This window comes from Astyanax mexicanus, chromosome 20 (genome assembly GCF_023375975.1).
Source record: "Astyanax mexicanus isolate ESR-SI-001 chromosome 20, AstMex3_surface, whole genome shotgun sequence".
Lineage (NCBI taxonomy): Eukaryota > Metazoa > Chordata > Actinopteri > Characiformes > Acestrorhamphidae > Astyanax > Astyanax mexicanus.
This window is the reverse complement of record NC_064427.1, coordinates 2,514,814-2,531,243: the sequence shown is the minus strand read 5'-3', so window position 1 is coordinate 2,531,243 and position 16,430 is coordinate 2,514,814. Positions and strand designations below refer to the sequence as shown.

The 16,430-nt window shown below is 36.1% G+C and overlaps 3 protein-coding genes across 4 annotated transcripts in view; all 3 read left to right on the top strand.

The window, feature by feature from the left end:
* Positions 1 to 235: 235 nt before the first annotated feature.
* Positions 236 to 3,280, top strand: nxnl2 (nucleoredoxin like 2). The gene is made up of 2 exons (XM_007250253.4): positions 236 to 742; positions 2,225 to 3,280. The coding sequence occupies exons 1-2, from the start codon at positions 441 to 443 to the stop codon at positions 2,391 to 2,393; spliced, it is 471 nt and encodes a 156-aa protein (XP_007250315.1). The 5' UTR covers positions 236 to 440; the 3' UTR covers positions 2,394 to 3,280.
* A 3,227-nt stretch (positions 3,281 to 6,507) lies between these two features.
* wu:fb59d01 (uncharacterized protein LOC322379 homolog) lies at positions 6,508 to 13,070 on the top strand. Its single transcript, XM_022680879.2, has 6 exons — positions 6,508 to 6,671; positions 8,002 to 8,193; positions 9,391 to 9,555; positions 10,815 to 10,880; positions 11,669 to 11,747; positions 12,276 to 13,070. Exons 1-6 carry the CDS (start codon positions 6,605 to 6,607, stop codon positions 12,331 to 12,333), a joined length of 627 nt encoding a protein of 208 aa, XP_022536600.2. The 5' UTR covers positions 6,508 to 6,604; the 3' UTR covers positions 12,334 to 13,070.
* A 1,870-nt stretch (positions 13,071 to 14,940) lies between these two features.
* The window catches only part of LOC103032570 (myosin-IIIb), a 43,439-nt gene continuing 41,949 nt past the window's right edge, over positions 14,941 to 16,430 (top strand). For both annotated transcript variants that reach the window (XM_049468581.1, XM_049468580.1), the window contains exons 1-2: positions 14,941 to 15,187; positions 16,065 to 16,130. In XM_049468581.1, coding sequence (XP_049324538.1) covers positions 15,101 to 15,187; positions 16,065 to 16,130 — 153 coding nt within the window. In that variant the 5' untranslated portion in view covers positions 14,941 to 15,100. The remainder of the gene's footprint in view (positions 15,188 to 16,064; positions 16,131 to 16,430) is intronic.

The window sequence follows — 16,430 nt, the reverse complement described above, 5'->3', positions numbered from 1 at the left end:
CCATGCATTATTATTTTTAAACATGATGTCATCTTAGGGGCTCCGTAGCTAAGACTAAATTTTAATGTCAAATTTTATGTTTTGTTTTGTTTTTTAAACAATCTGGCAACCACGCGAGCAGGCGGGCGCTGATTGGTGCTCTCCACCGTCACCTTATTTGCATAAGGCGGGTCTTAAGAGGTTTATCCGCTCGACCAATCACGGTTAGAGCCCCTGATCAAAACAGCTGAGCCCTTGGCTTCAGGAGAGAGTTGCCAGTTTTCCCCGTCAGTGTCGGTGTGAGTTAGCTTCAGCGGAGCTCAACACTGCGGGCTGGCCGGGATCAGGGCGCCTCAGCCGGGGGAGGTTCTGAGAGGCTGCCGGGCAGTGTTAGCTGGGTGTTAGCGGGTGTGGGGAGTTGTAGTAAAGCTCTAGCGGGGGTTGTTTAGTGTCGGGTCAGTATGGTGGAGGTGTTCACAGGCAGAACTCTCCTGAATAAAGAGGGAGAGTTTATAGACCCGGAGGAAGCGCTGCGGAATAAGGTGGTGGGGCTGTACTTCTCCGCGGGATGGTGCCCGCCCTGCCGCGACTTCACTCCGGTGCTCTGCGACTTCTACACCGAGCTGGTGGAGGAGAGCGAGCCGCCCGCGCAGTTCGAGATCGTGTTCATCTCCTCCGATAAATCCACAGAGGACATGGTGGAGTATTACCACGACCTGCACGGAGACTGGCTGGCCCTGCCCTGGACTGACCCCTACAAACAGTCAGTACTTTAATAATCTGTATATATATAAATTAAAAATAATGGCACATAAAAATGATGAGTTTCTTTAATTTTACCAAATTGAAAACCTCTGGAATATAATCAAGAGGAAGATGGATGATCGCAAGCTGATCATCAAACCACCAAACTGAACTGCTTGAATTTTTGCACCAGGAGTAGAGCATCATAAAGTTATCATCCAAAAGCAGTGTGCAAGACTGGTGGAGGAGAACAGAACATGATGCCAAGATGCATGAAAACAGTGATACAGTGATATTGATTTCTGATCTCTTAAAACTTTATGAATATGAACTTGTTTGTTTTCTTTTCATTATTTGAGGTCTGAAAGCTCTGCATCTTATTTGTTATTTTAGCCATATCTCATTTTCTGCAACAAAAAAAAAAAATATATATATATATATATAATTAAATATATTTGAAAAGTTACTTTATTTCAGTAATTCAATTCAATAACTCATATATAGAAGTATTGCTCACAAATGGCTTCCTCAGAAAATTAGAATATAATATAAGACCAGTTGATACTTTTGGCAGTGTGGGCAGTGGAAACAATAGCTATTAGCTTGTGCATCACTTTAAATGTTGCATCCTGTTTCCAAATAAAAACTGAAGTAAGAATTTAAAAAATCATAATTGAGAATTTGCTTTTATATTTGAAAAATATTGAAATAAATATCGCCCAGCCGTACAGTATATAAAACATATTTTTTTTTTCAAAAACAAAACCCATTAAATTAGCCTACTCACATTGATAGTTCTGATCTTTTGTAAAGTAGGCTAACCCCTCAGTGTCTCCTCTGTAAGAGGTTTAGTCGACACCGTTTGGAGGATTATGTGTAAAAATAGGCTACTATCCCTCTGCAGGACTGTCTATTAAACAGGGATTTTTAAAGAGTTCTGTACAGTTCTTTAGTTAAAACGGGAAAAAAAAACTATAGTAATACTGTGAAAGGCTACTTCCCATTAAATTATTAGAAGAGTATATTTATTTAGATATTGGTTAGATATGTTTTTAATCAAAATGTTAATAAAAGTTTACTTGAATGAGATTTGCTATTATTTTACTATAATCAGAATGGCATGTAAATAAAAAAACACCTGCAAGTTGAGGATTTTTAAAATCATCACTGTCCAATGAAAAACAAGTATCTCCATTTTTGTCAATATTTAGTTTACTACATAGTTTGAACAGACAGACTGTCCTTTACATTGTGTCAACATTTCTTGATTGAATGGACCAGTAGAAATTCTCCAAAATGAACTGAAATTAACTCTTTCCTTTGACTTTAACACTTTCCTGTAAAAATGCAGATTTGGAGATACTTGTTTTTCATTGGTAAGCTGTGACAAAAGCAAAAAGCAGGATAAACTCTGTTTAACACCCAGTGATCACAGTAAATGATTGAATGTCCAAATACTTTTATATTAATCTTCTTCTTCCATCCTCCGTGTTTCTTCCAGCGAGCTGAAGAAGAAGTATAACATCACTGCCGTCCCAAAGCTGGTGATCGTGAAGGAGAACGGACAGGTGATCACTGATAAAGGGCGCAAGCAGATCCGGGACAGGGGGCTGGCCTGCTTCAGGACCTGGCTGGAAGTGGCCGAAATCTTCCAGAACTTTAAGTGCTGAAGATCGGCGAGAGTTTGAGATTTATACGCTCGAGAGCCGCCGATCCAAAGAAACGAAGGGCTACCGAACAAACTGTGAATTCTGCATCAGGCACTTTGTGAGGGAGTGAATTTAGAATGTAGAATTTTATTTAAGAAGGCCTTTTATTATGAAGAGTAGGGGTGGGCGATACGACACTAAAATAATATCATGATATTAAATTTCTTTTTTGATACAATATTCTTGGCGATATGACAAAACATTAAATAAAAAAAATATATATATTATTTTAAGGATACACTACTGCAACACAATGAATATAAAAGTTGACTTGAAAATAATATAATACCATATTATATAAAATAGGGCACAGCTCGAATTGAGATTTTTTTTTACAACTAAAGGACTAAAGTAAAATAAATGATACAGGACAGATATAACTTATTATCTGTCTGTAGTAATTATTATTATAATGGTTAATGAGAACAGTGTGAATTTTCATTTTCCTTTTTCTAATACCAGCAAAAAAAGTTGAACCCTGATATAAAATAAATATGATAAAATAATATTTCAGGGTATTTTGTGATATTTTTGCATGCTATAGGATATTGTACACCCCTTATTATAAAAAAGGCCTGTGAATATTACATTTTAACTCATTTAATTTTACATTATTCTTAACAAAGTTTCAGTAATTTTTTACTCTTTGTACGGCTGCTTTTGTATTAGTGTGTATTTTTCTGTACTTTAGGACACTTTAGGATTGATGTGCTGCTGAGTTAGCCGAGGACGAGCTCACTGTTACTTGGGGGATTTGCTGCTGCTGCTGTTGTTTTTATGTGTAGCATTGTCATGGTGCTACTGAGTCATTTGGGCTCCCCAGCGTTTCATTAAAGCTCTGTGATTTATCCCTCAGAGTCTGTTTTTCCACTCCGCTCTGCTCCCAGCCGGCCTCTGTTTGCAAAACATCCAGTGACTTTGAGACCACTGTTAGGCCTCGTGTGAAAAGCGGCCCGGTGGTCTTTACTGCAGTAGAGCACTTCCTGTGGTTAAACACCCTCGTCCTCGGGGGAGGGTTTCCAGGGGTGTAATGAGAAGTAATGAAGTACAAATACTATGTTAACTTACTTATGTATAAATACAGGTTATCTATATTTTACTGGAGTAATTATTTTTACATTTTCACACAATTATCTGAACTTTCTACCTTAAAAACAGCCTTGTCACTCTTATTTCATTACAGCTTGTTTTCTTATGTTGTTCTTTTCTTTTATTAGTCACTTATTAATCACATTAAACATTCTTTAGTGAGTGGATCAGATACAGATACAGCAGTGCTGCTGGAGTTTTTAAACACTCTGTTTAATCACTCATTCACTGTCTTCCACTCTATTTATTACACACTCAGCAGCAACATGCAGGTCTTTCCATGCATTTTCCTAAGGCATCACTAGGGGGCACTAAAACAAAAACAAAATATAATTCTTAATTCCTAATAAGACTCAACCATTTACCATTTTACACTAATTTCAGATTATCTGTGATGATCTGTGTAAATGTTTGTCCTTAATGCTTTATTCAGATAATAGTATTAACACTTTTTAAATATTGCAGTAACTAAATAACAGTAGCACTGTTATTTTGCTTGTGTTTTGGCTCTGGGAAACTAACCACAACTATAGTAATAACCAATTAATAAGCATAAATTATTATGCAATTATTATACAATTAACTACTCGTCCCTATATTCACTGTTTTCTCTTCTGCTGTGTAAATATTTTTGAAAATATTCAGCAAACAAAAAAGTGTTTTAAAAAAACAGAACATGATTTATTTATATTTTAGATTTCTCAAAGTAGCACCTCTTGTTTAGATGACAGCTTAATACATCTTGCCATTTTGTCACCTGGAATTCAGGCTTTCAGTTAACAGCTGTGCTGAACTCATCAAGAGTTAATTACTTGAATTTCTTGTCTCTTAATAAAGTGTTTGAGAGCATCAGTTAAAGTAAAGTAGTGAAGAGGTAGAGTTACAGGTATACAGTGAATAGTGAATATTTCAGTAATGTTCGAATCCAGGTTATGATAAGCAACAACTACTCAACTAAATAAAGAAGATATGAATGTTAGTCAATTTAAAACAATTTAAGAAATGTTGCACAGACCATCAAAAATGTTATGATGAAACTGGCTCTCATCAGGACTGCTCCAGGAAAGGAAGAACAAGAGTTTCCAGCCACAGAAACCGCGAGTTATCAGCACCCCAGATAAGAGCACCCAAATGCTTCTTCAAATAGTATTTTTTTGGTTTGTTTAACACTGTTTTTAAGTTACTACATAATAACGTATGTGTCTCTTCATAGTTTGATAGATCACTTTACTAATTATTAACTATGTAGGAAAAAGAAGAACATTGAATGAGAAGGTGTGTCCAAACTTTTATCTGGTACTGAATGTGACAGATTTATCTAGAACCTCCTAGATTACCAGTTTAAGGTAAGTGTTTACCTGGATCAGCAGCCCTTCAACCACCTTGTCCATCAAAGACCAGGTGAGAAAGCAGTTGCTAAGCTGAATCTCAGAGCAGGTATAATATTATTTATACTGTTGAAACATTGAGTTTGTTTGATTGTATCAGCTGATATATTTAGCTCTGTAAAGTCTGTATCTCTGACGCTTCCATCACACTCAGGTTTTAATTCTCACTATCAGCCGTGTCGGTTAGGAGCAGGGCCTTGTTTGTTCTGGGCTGTTGGGCTGGGTTTCTCCCGGCAGTAGGGGCTAAAGCCTGATGACGCTCCACACTTTTGAAAGACGCTGTAGAATCAGATGTGTCACAGTTTTGGTGTCGGTTTCTGTTGGGCAATGAGTCTTTTATGACTTCAGTTATAAAAAACAAGTGAGATAAAGAAATGAAACTGTTCACATCAGGACTCAGATGTTAGCTTAATGCTAACCATACACTAGCCGACTGCAAAAAGACACTAAAAAGACTTTTATAGACTATATATTGCAATCGCAAACTAGTCTAATAATCCCATACTAATATTATACAAATAAAGTCTAAAACAAAATTCAATCCCTCAAAAAACTGATCTTTACCTGTCAATCATTTAGCCAGTTAACTTCAGACTAACCAATCTAAAATAGTCTAAAAATATTGCTGTGACTTCCTCAGGAAGGTTATTTTCAAGGTATGACAGAAACGTATATCCTATGGCTCGTAGAATTGCTTGTAATGATGCTTGTAATTTGGGCTAGTCTATAATCCCTAACAAACTCTGTGGTTAAGTTACAGTTGCTAATAAAAATACCTAGAAAAGCTTTTCATTTAACAGCTGTGCCTCGTCAAGAGTTAAATACTTAATCAATAGCCCTATTTGAGTAATGTTCTAATCCATATAATGGCAAGAACTACTAGCATTTCAAAACTTTGAAAGTATCTTCAAGTGCAGTCACTGAAAAGACCATCCTAAACCTTATGATGAAACTGGCTCTCAACAGGACCGCCCCAGGAAAGGAAGAGCAAGAGTTTCCTCTGGTGCACAGGATACGTTCATCGCTGGAGTTTCCAGCCTCAGAAACCGCAAGTTAACAAACCGCTCCCCAGATAATAAGAGCAGCTAAATGCTTCTTCACAGAGTATTTTAGTTTGTTTAACACTTTTTTTAAGTTACTACATGATTCCTTATGTGTTTCTTCATAGTCTGGATCATTGTAGACCCTAATTTTCAGATCTAAAAAGACTCAAAAGGCTGACCCTAACTCAGAGCTATTTAAAACAGTTTTAAGATAACCAGTGGATAGCATGATGCTAGCAGCTAACCCTAAGCATAACCCAAACCTTAATGAAATTTCAGCAAGTTCCAAACAAATATTGTACTTATAAGGACTAAAAGAAGACGTATTCCTTCTATAAATCTTAAACTAGCCTGTAAATCATAACAAAAAAAGTGTAAATTAGATGCTAGCATGTGTGCTAGAAGTGACTAACGCACAGTAGTGGATGTATATTGCTGTGACTCCCTCAGGAAGGTCATTTTCTTGTTTTATGACTGAAACTGTACATTTGCTCTCAGTGAGAGAGCAAAACACACCCAGGCCATAAACCCGCAGAGCTGATAAAGGAGTCTAAAGGACATCGCTCGGCCAGAGAGCGCCAGATATTCAGGATATCATCGTATCCACTGGAGCACAGAGAGCAGGAAACGGCAGCAGGACTGAGGTTTCAGGATGAATTCTCTGCTTTATTTCCACGTTTTCGTGCTGGCGGTGGTGTGCGGCGTCGGACTGGCGTTAGGTGAGTTGAATCTAATGTGTTGGTTGAGTGATTTACTAGATTATCTTGTTTCTGGGTAGTTAAGCGCACTACAGGAGTCTTAAATTGAACTCGAAAATTGTGTTTCTGTATAATGACTTGTTTTAGCTTTTATTATGTTCAGTTAAAATACTCAAAAGTATGGCTTGGAAAAGTGTAGTGATGACCTTCATGTTAAAAGAACATTTCAAACACCTCTAAATTGGATTCGGAGGTAATTGCTAGGCCGCTCTTAAAGGGGACACACCACTTTTTGTCCATTGATAAGATGAGCAGTGAGACAGGTCAGTAGAAACAGTCGATGATTATATAAAATAAATTAAAATATATATACATACAGCTCTTAAAAAATAAGAGATCACTTGTGAATGATGATGAGTTTATTCGATTTTATCTAATTGAAAACCTCTGGAATATAATCAAGAGGAAGATGGATGATCACAAACCATCAAACCACCAAACTGAACTGCTTGAATTTTTGCACCAGGAGTAAAGCAGCATAAAGTTATCCAAAAGCAGTGTGTAAGACTGGTGGAGGAGAACATGATGAAAACTGTGATTAAAAACCAGGGTTATTCCACCAAATATTGATTTCTGAACTCTTAAAACTTTATGAATATGAACTTGTTTTCTTTGCATTATTTGAGGTCTGAAAGCTCTGCATCTTTTTTATTGTTATTTCAGACATTTCTCATTTTCTGCAAATAAAAGCTCTAAATGACAATAGTTTTATTTGGAATTTGGGAGAAATGTTGTCTGTAGTTTATAGAATAAAACAAAGATGTTCATTTTACTCAACCAAATACCTAGCAAAAAAATAGCAAAATCATTGAAACAGATTCAGAAACTGAAGTGGTATCCTCCACCAGTCTTACACACTGCTTTTGGATAACTTTATGCTGCTTTACTACTGCTGCAAAAATTCAAGCAGTTCAGTTTGGTGGTTTGATGGCTTGTGATCATCCATCTTCCTCTTGATTATATTCCAGAGGTTTTTAATTTGGTAAAATCAAAGAAACTCGGCATTGTTAAATTGTCTCTTATTTTTATTCCAGAGCTGTATATTAGATATATCATATTCATGGCAGTTTTATCTGACACTCTTATCCAGAGCGACTTACAAGGTTATTTCTATTACAGAGTTCGGCAGCTCAAGGACTTTTATTAGTGTAGCGCAGCATTCAGTCACCCAGACCAGGAACTGAACCCCAGTCTTTCATATTTTAGCTCACTGGCAGGCAGTGGTGTTATCCACTGCACCACACCTACCGCCATATTACTAACACCACTGCATTCTGTCTTAATTCATTAGATCCGAAGTGTAACGTGACAGCAGCTGAAGGAACCGGAGACAGAACCCTGAAATATTCCTACAACAAGCAGTTCGGATACTGTTTGCCGTTCTTCCATAAGGGGGAATGTCTCGGTGGCAACTGCTTCGATTCTGACGAGACCTGCATGCAGTCCTGTTCCCTGGATTACAGACAGCGCTTTCCAGAAGGAGGTAAATGTTTTTTTAAACATTTAAGAGGGGAAAGGAAAACAGAAACAAAGCACTGGTGCCAACACCCCGGATGCTGAGTGTAATATAAGAATCTGCCAGTGCCAATGCTGCTACACATCAGCCGAGCTAAGAAAGATTCTTCATGCTATCTGGTTATTGACCAATAGAAATGCTCCAAAATTACTTGGACTACGATTCCCTTTTAATTGAAAAACGCTGCTATAGTTCTTCTTCCATTTTTTACTATATATTTTGTATTATACTTATTATTAAAATAAGTATTATTGTGCCTTTTGGCCCTCAACAATTTAAAGTTCTTTTAACTATGTATCATATTTATAAGACCGAAGACTACAGAGAAATTATATTTTCCAGTTTAATCACCTTATATTTTCACTTTGTGAGCATGCTTTTGTCCACAATGTTACAGCAAGCTGCATGGCAGGAAGGACAATCTTTGCAAAAATTGGTTAAAAAATGAATAGAAGTATGGTTGACTTAGAGTGGCAAACATGTTGGATTGTTCGTGGTGATCTTCTGTTCCTGTTCTGTTTTATAATACATTTATTATTATTTTTAGTGATTTTAACATGACTGGGTGGACAGCTTATAATCTTTACCTCAGTATTACATCAATATTATACATTTAATAACCCAATTCAATAAAATATTAAAAATAATACAACAATCATTAAGTATTAAAGAAGATTTAGAATGGTTGCATAGCTCAATTGGTCCTTACTGGTTGTTGTGGTACCTTACATGGATGCTGTGACATTGCTACGTAATTGCTATAGCTGATTGATGATGTATCTAGGTAGCTGCTATGGTATCCAGTGTGACTAATATTGTGTTGCTTGATGGTTGCTAGGGTGTTGCTAAGGTGTTGTTAGTTGGTTGCTAAAGTGTTGCTATGGGGAGTGTAAAAGTACACATGATAAGTTCATAATGCCATATACAGTTCTGTATCTGTGTCTCTGTATACTTTATCATTATTCTCAGCTCTGCAGTGATTAACAGTGATTAGCATGGTGGTGGTGGTGTATGAGGTGTTAGTGTGGGTTGTGCTGGTACAGTGAGTGGATTAGATACAGCAGCAGTGCTGCTGGAGTTTTTAAACATCTCAGTTTCTAATAAAGTGGCCTGTGAGCATATCTTCCCGGACTGATTAAAGCTATACTCTGGATTTGTTATCAGACGCAGTTTGTTCTCTACCGCCGGAGAAGGGAAACTGCCTCGCCCTGCTCGCCCACTACTACTACGACAGCGAGGAGAAGATCTGCAGACTCTTCCATTACTCCGGCTGCCACGGAAACGGCAACCGCTTCGAAACCAGAGAGGCCTGCCAATCAATGTGCCAGGGTAATTCTCCTCCCATCATCCATCATCCTCCTCTTATTCTTTATCTCAACCTCTACTCACATAAACGTGAATTTTAGCACAAATCTGACCCTCTTCTCTTCTCCTGTCTTGTTTTGTCTTCTCATCTCACCTCTCCTCCTCTCATCTCTTGTTTTGTCTTGTCTTCTCCTCTCTTGTCTTGTCTTCTCATCATCTCATCTCTTTTCTTTTCTCTCCTCCCCTCATCTCCTCTCCTCTCTTCTCCTCTCTTCTTCTCTCTTCTTTTGTCTTTTTTTCTTCTCTTCTTTTCTCTTTCCTTTACTTCTCTTCTCTTCTCCTCTCCTCTCTTGTCTTATCTTGTCTTGTTTTGTCTTTTCATCTCATCTCTTCTCTTCTCCTCTCTTGTCTTGTCTTCTCGTCATTTCTCCTTCCTTTTCCTCTCTTTATCTTATCTCTTCTCCTCTCCTCACTTATGTGCTCTTCTCATCTCTTCCCTACTGTTCTCTTTTCCCCTCTTCTCTTCTCTTCTCTTCTCATCTCTTTTCTTCAGTAATTACTTTTTCTCATCTGTTCCTTCTTTTGCCTTCACCTTTTCTTTTACCTTCCTTTACCTTTTTCCTTATTTTTTCTGTTTCATTGTAGTAATCTTCTCTTCCGCTACCTCTTCTCTCACTTTTTCTTCCTCTTTCCAGATCCTTCCTCAGTCCATCCCCTTGTTTAACATATTACGGCTCTGTTTGACGCAGCGAAAGCAGTGAAGTCGTTATTAAAACCAGCCGGTGTTTAAAACACGCCTCAGCCTGACCTGCTTCTGCTTTAGTTAAAGATTAAACACAGTGCTATAAAGATATGACAGTTCTGCTCTTATTATCTTCACGTTTACTCTGTACGTGTTTTTTTTTTTTGGGTAGTGAAGTAAAAACTGATAAAATAAGGGTCTTTTTTACATTTTACTTTTTATGATTTGTTATTCAGACACTGTTATAGTATATTAAGGTGTGTTTGGGGTTTGTGTCACAGATGTGTGCACACAATATGTTTTAATACAGTATAACTTGTCCCTCTATATAATATTGATTATATTTAGATTTTTATTCTGTTTATACGGAGCTGGAATATATTGTATTGCAGAATTTTACTATAATGGGAATTTAAGGGTGTGCGTTTAAACTTTCTGTAGTTTTTTTATAGGTGGTAAGTAATTCCAAGTATTGACCAACAGAGGTCAGCAGAACATCATCACAACCCATCAATTCATTAAGTCTTTTTATTCTTTATAGCGAAATCTGGGCGAATGCTCGGAGCAGCAGAGACCCCTAACCCTGACCAGCAGACAGTGGATGTGGGTAAGTGGTCAGATTAGCTCAGAATGGTCAGTTCAGTACAGTTTTTGGATAAAATTCACTTTACACTGATATGCCAAAAGTCATGGGACAGGAACTAGAATTTGTTTTGACTATTCACTGCTCAAAAGGACAATTCTAGCCAGAAGCTGCTGGTCACAATCATTACCACACACTGTTCTGCACTGTCAGATAGATAGATAGATAGATAGATAGATAGATAGATAGATAGATAGATAGATAGATAGATAGATAGATAGATAGATAGATAGATAGATAGATAGAATAAACATCAGTTGCTGTGCATATCAAAAGGGTAAATGCTGTCAACTGTAAAGGATGTGCAATTATGCAGTTATATAGTAATTTAGCAGTGCTAACAATATAAACAGTGGACAATAAATAAACTATAAACTATTAGTGCAGAATATTGAACAGTCTTATGTCCTGAGGGACAAAAGACTTCTATGGTGTATGTGGATGTGACACAGTGGATCGAGAAATATTAAATACTTACCACACAACCTCAGAAATGGAACATCCCATTCATCTATCCATTCGCCTACTATCAGCCCTCACTCCAACTCCCATAATTCACCTGGCCTTACTGTGACCTCTCACGACTTACAAAGATGTGGGCATTTCCAAACCATGCCCTAAAGTGGGACCGCATGATTTGATTAATTAATATACTGTTGTCCCATGACTTTTGGTATGTCTGTATTCATACAATGTATATACCATTTTAAATAAATAATATTTTTTTTTTATGTATGTTAATTTTATTTCAGGCTTGATTGTTGGCATCCTGGGAGGCATCGTATTCGCGGTGGCAGTGGTCGTTGCTATTGCGATGTTTGTTACTCAAAGGTGAGACTTATTACAGACAGACTCTGATACTCAAAGTGGACAATAGGGGGCGCACTAGTGCAGAGTAAAGGATGGATCCACCTTGTAAACTGTCATTGTACACTAAGGGCCCTATCATACACTCTGCATAAGGTGTGTCACGATGTTCATTGCTATCTTACACCCGTCAACAGTCTAGGAATAAATCTACACTGATTGGTCTGGAAGTGAGATGTGTTCAGGTTTCTATATACTTTGGCTGCGTAAAACACAGGAGTTCCACTGACTTATTAAAACCCTGACAACAGTCAGTCACCAGAGTCCATTCCTATAGGTGCTCCCAGCTCACGTACAATCCCGTTTGTTAAATACACACTCAGACCACATGTCTCTCTCACTTTCACAGACACTTCTGTATGTTCGGTATCTCTCAGCTTGTCCAGAAATGCATGTGTACAGCGTGTTCTTTAGTGGTAGCAAAGCACAAAGTGCACATTACACTTACTTTTCATATTTGCACATTAAAACATGTTTTTTTTTTTTTTACAGGAAGGCAAAACGTGTGGACATGAAAAAAGTGCCGACGACTGATATCGAGATGAGCTAAACAAGGAAACCTAAATTCCTGAACTGCGTTTTTATGTTTTTTACCTCTTTTTTAAAGACTTATTGATTTATTTGATCACTGTATGGAAATTATGTGAATAGCCTCCAATGATCTAGAGCTAAGGGGAGTCAGTGTGTTTAGTGTATGTTAAAAAGCGTGCTGTAATGCTGTAACAAATGTAATAATTCAATCGTTCTTGTCACACAAAAAAGAACCTGTCAAAAAAAATGATTATCTTTTATAATATAAAAAGATTTAAAGCCATTTATTTTGGAACAATTCTATGGGTTCATTCATCATAAAATTTTAACATGACTTTCAGATTATTGTTAAAAAGAGAACAATAGCATTAAAATAAAAAAGAGTTCTAATTTTTTTGTGTGACAGTAACAAAAGGTTTATTATGACATTTGTGTAGTAATTCACAAATTAAAATATTTTAACCTCTTGTAATTAATCAGACTGTTATTGTTACTGTGCCTTCAAGAAAGATATATGTAAATGACTTCTGTTCTGATTGGCTGCCATGTATTTTTCCTCATTCAATGCTCCTTATCTACTTACAGACCTACATCAACATCTATAACCATCAAATGGTCCTGAATGAATGGTAGTCATGCCTGTAAATATTACTATGTGAGTTTTATACGGTGTCGTATCTTTCATACTGTTTTGTTTAGTATATTTTGTTTCGTTTTGTTTTACCAAATGACAAATAAAGGGGTTATCCATTAAAACATGTCTTTTTAAAGCCTTCTATTATTTCACTGAGAACTGTGCCACCCATTCATGGATCTGTGCAGGGAAAGGCCTTTCAAAGCCTGGGAATAAAAGGGCAAATGAAACAAGAGCACTATTTATAACCCAAGAACAGCACAAGCAGGCTAATAGCTAATGTTTACTCTATTTAAAGTGCTTTATTATATAATAAGAGAAAGATTTTTCTTCTTATTCATTTATTTAATTTATCTTCTATATTGTAGATAAATATTAAAGACATGAAAACAGTAAAGGGACACGTATACAAATTACGCAGTTAACAGTAAAAAGTGTTGAGAAAGATGCTGAGAAAACTATTCCAGGTCACTCTCCCTCATGAAGACACTGAGATTAAAATACCAATAGTGTGCAGATCTATCTTCAAAGATAAATGAAGCTAAGAATCTAAAGTATAATTCTAACATATTCTGGTTTATTTAACATTTTTTATTTATAGAATAACTCTGCATGTGTTCCTGTATAGCTTTAATGTCTTCTAATGTACTGGATTTTAAATTTCTACATAAAATAAAATCATAAAAAGAAAGAAAACACATAGAATGAGAAGAGGAGTGTCCAAACTTTTGACTGGTGCTGTATGAACCTGTAATGTAATATCTTATGAAGTTTTCTCAAAATCTTAATTTGAAGTAAAAACTGCAAACCTGGCAACCCTGGATTCTTTTTAGCGTGCAGTGCACGTATGTTTTTCACACCCGTTATAGGGAAAGCCACGCCCCCTACGATAAGCAAACTGTCGAATTTACTAACCAATCATAGCGCGATATGCAAATCATATAAGTATTTTAGCACTACTCTGTAGTGTAATCAGTAGCACCGGGTTATGCACAAAGACAATTCTTAATAACGTCATATTTTTAAGTCAATATTTTCTTATTTCTTAGTTGAGTAGTTGTTGCTTCTCATAACCTGGATTAGAACATTACTCAAATATTCACTTTTCACTGTATACCTGTAACTCTACCTCTTCACTACTTTACTTTAACTGATGCTCTCAAACACATTAAGAGACAAGAAATTCAAGTAAATAACAGCACAGCTGTTAACTGAAAGCCTAAATTCCAGATAACTCTACCTCATAAAACTGAGAAAATCCAGCAGAGATGAGTAACATTGTGCAATCTAAGCAAGAGGTGCTACTTTAAAGAATCTCAATCAATCGATTAACCATTATTTTAATATTTCTTTAGAGTTTAAATGACTTTATTACTAAATGCCTTTTTCACTATAATTGTTTTTTTTTTAGATTTGTTTGAATACATACAGCTCTGGAAAAAAATAAGAGGCCACTTAAAAAATATGATTTTCTTTGATTTTACTAAATTAAAAACCTCTGGAATATAATCAAGAGGAAGATGGATGCGGCATAAAGTTATCCAAAAGCAGTGTGTAAGACTGGTGGAGGAGAACATGATGCCAAGATGCATGAAAACTATTATTAAAAAACAGGGTTATTCCACCAAATATTGATTTCTGAACTCTTAAAACTTTATGAATATGAACTTGTTTTCTTTGCATTATTTGAGTTCTGAAAAAACTGCATCTTTTTTTTTCGTTATTTCAGCCATTTCTCTTTTTCTGTAAATAAATACTCTAAATGAGAATATTTTTATTTGGAATTTGGGAGAAATGTTGTCTGTAGTTTATAGAATAAAACAATGTTCATTTTACTCAAACATAAACCTATAAATAGCAAAATCAGAGAAACTGATTCAGAAACTGAAGTGCTCTCTTATTTTTTTCTCAGAGCTTTATATATGTATATTAGCCAATCGCAGCGCATGGGGAGCGTGGCTTGCCGCAGTACGGGTGTGTATGAGAGCGCGCAGCTGGAGTGATCAGAGAGTTCAGCAGCTTAGAGAGAACAGGAGCAGCTGATTCACGCTTTTAGCGATTTTCTATCGTTTAAAGGATGTTTTAAGGAATGAGGAGCGCAGGAACAGAACCGTCTCCTTCCGCAGAACCGAGTTAAGCTCCGAACCGAGTCATGGAGGATCTGGCCGGGCTTTCTGAGCTGGATGAGAACAGCCTGCTGGAGTCTCTGACCGGCCGCTTCGACCACAACCGCATTTACGTGAGTCCCAGTTTAACTTATCCCGAGATAAACAGCCCAAACAGCTGGATACACATCTGTATCTTTCATTATAACACTTTATTTATATCCTAGAATATACTACAATTACAATACAACACTGGTTAACTAAGTAGAAAAATAGAATATCATTGAATATCATTTTTTTTTTTTTGGAAATCAAGGGATGGTTTGGAGAGACATGTCTGTCAACTGCTGGTGTTGATCCACTGTGTTTTATTATCAAGTCTAAAGTCACTTTTATGGAGATGCAGCTTTCATTTTCTAGCAGGACTTGGCACAATGCCCACGCTGTGAAAAGAAAAGAACCAGTTGGTCTTATATGATACTCAAATTTTCTGTGACACTGATTTTTGGGTTTTTATTGACTGTAAACCATCCAACAATCATCAACAATGAAAGGAATAAACACCTAAAATAGATCACTCTGTTTGTAATACAGCTATATAATATATGAGTTTCACATTTTGACTTGAATTACTGAAATAAAGTAAGTAAATTTTTAATGATATTCTATATATTTTTTTGATGCACTAGTATGTGTGTGAGTAGTTATTAAGACGGTATACAGTATGTATTGAATCAGTGTTGAATCACAATAATACTAATTAAATGTCATTATTACTATTAATTATGCTTGATGTATATTTTAGGCACAGATTATACACAAAATATTAACCTCCTATTAAACATCACTTTATCATTCAGAAAAAAATAGCAATTTATTTGGACTATGTTTATTTATTTATTTATAGAGTAAATAGAAATTTGTATATATATAGAATAATATAAGAGCAATTAAGAGGATATATATTTTTTATTTTCTGTTAATATCTTCTCCTCTCTCTCTCTGTATCAGACGTATATTGGGGATATCCTGGTGGCAGTGAACCCGTTTAAGCAGCTCCCGCTGTACGAGAAGGAGGTAAATCTCTTTATTAGATAATTAATTCACTCTGCTGTTATCTGAACTATTTATTAAAGTGCCACTTCCTCCTGACTGAAAGGTAGAACACAAATCAATCAGCAACTCTGTTAACATGAACCACATTTTACTGTTCGGCTACTTCTTCATACCTTCTGTCTTTTTCTGAAAATGAACCCAGTGGTTAATATGAATTTAAATTAGTCGTATTTACATTTCTGTTTTTCAGAGTATTCAACATTTTAATAGTAAAACATTGAAGGAATATGTGCTTCATAGTGTTCCATTGTAAAGGCAATT

Excerpts from the sequence above, each read along its gene's own strand:
- wu:fb59d01 (XM_022680879.2), top strand. The coding sequence starts at position 6,605 with ATGAATTCTCTGCTTTATTTCCACGTTTTCGTGCTGGCGGTGGTGTGC. Across the intron at positions 6,672-8,001 it reads CGGCGTCGGACTGGCGTTAG|ATCCGAAGTGTAACGTGACA; the intron begins GTGAGTTGAATC and ends TTAATTCATTAG. Across the intron at positions 10,881-11,668 it reads CCAGCAGACAGTGGATGTGG|GCTTGATTGTTGGCATCCTG; the intron begins GTAAGTGGTCAG and ends ATTTTATTTCAG.
- nxnl2 (XM_007250253.4), top strand. The coding sequence starts at position 441 with ATGGTGGAGGTGTTCACAGGCAGAACTCTCCTGAATAAAGAGGGAGAG. Across the intron at positions 743-2,224 it reads TGGACTGACCCCTACAAACA|CGAGCTGAAGAAGAAGTATA; the intron begins GTCAGTACTTTA and ends TGTTTCTTCCAG.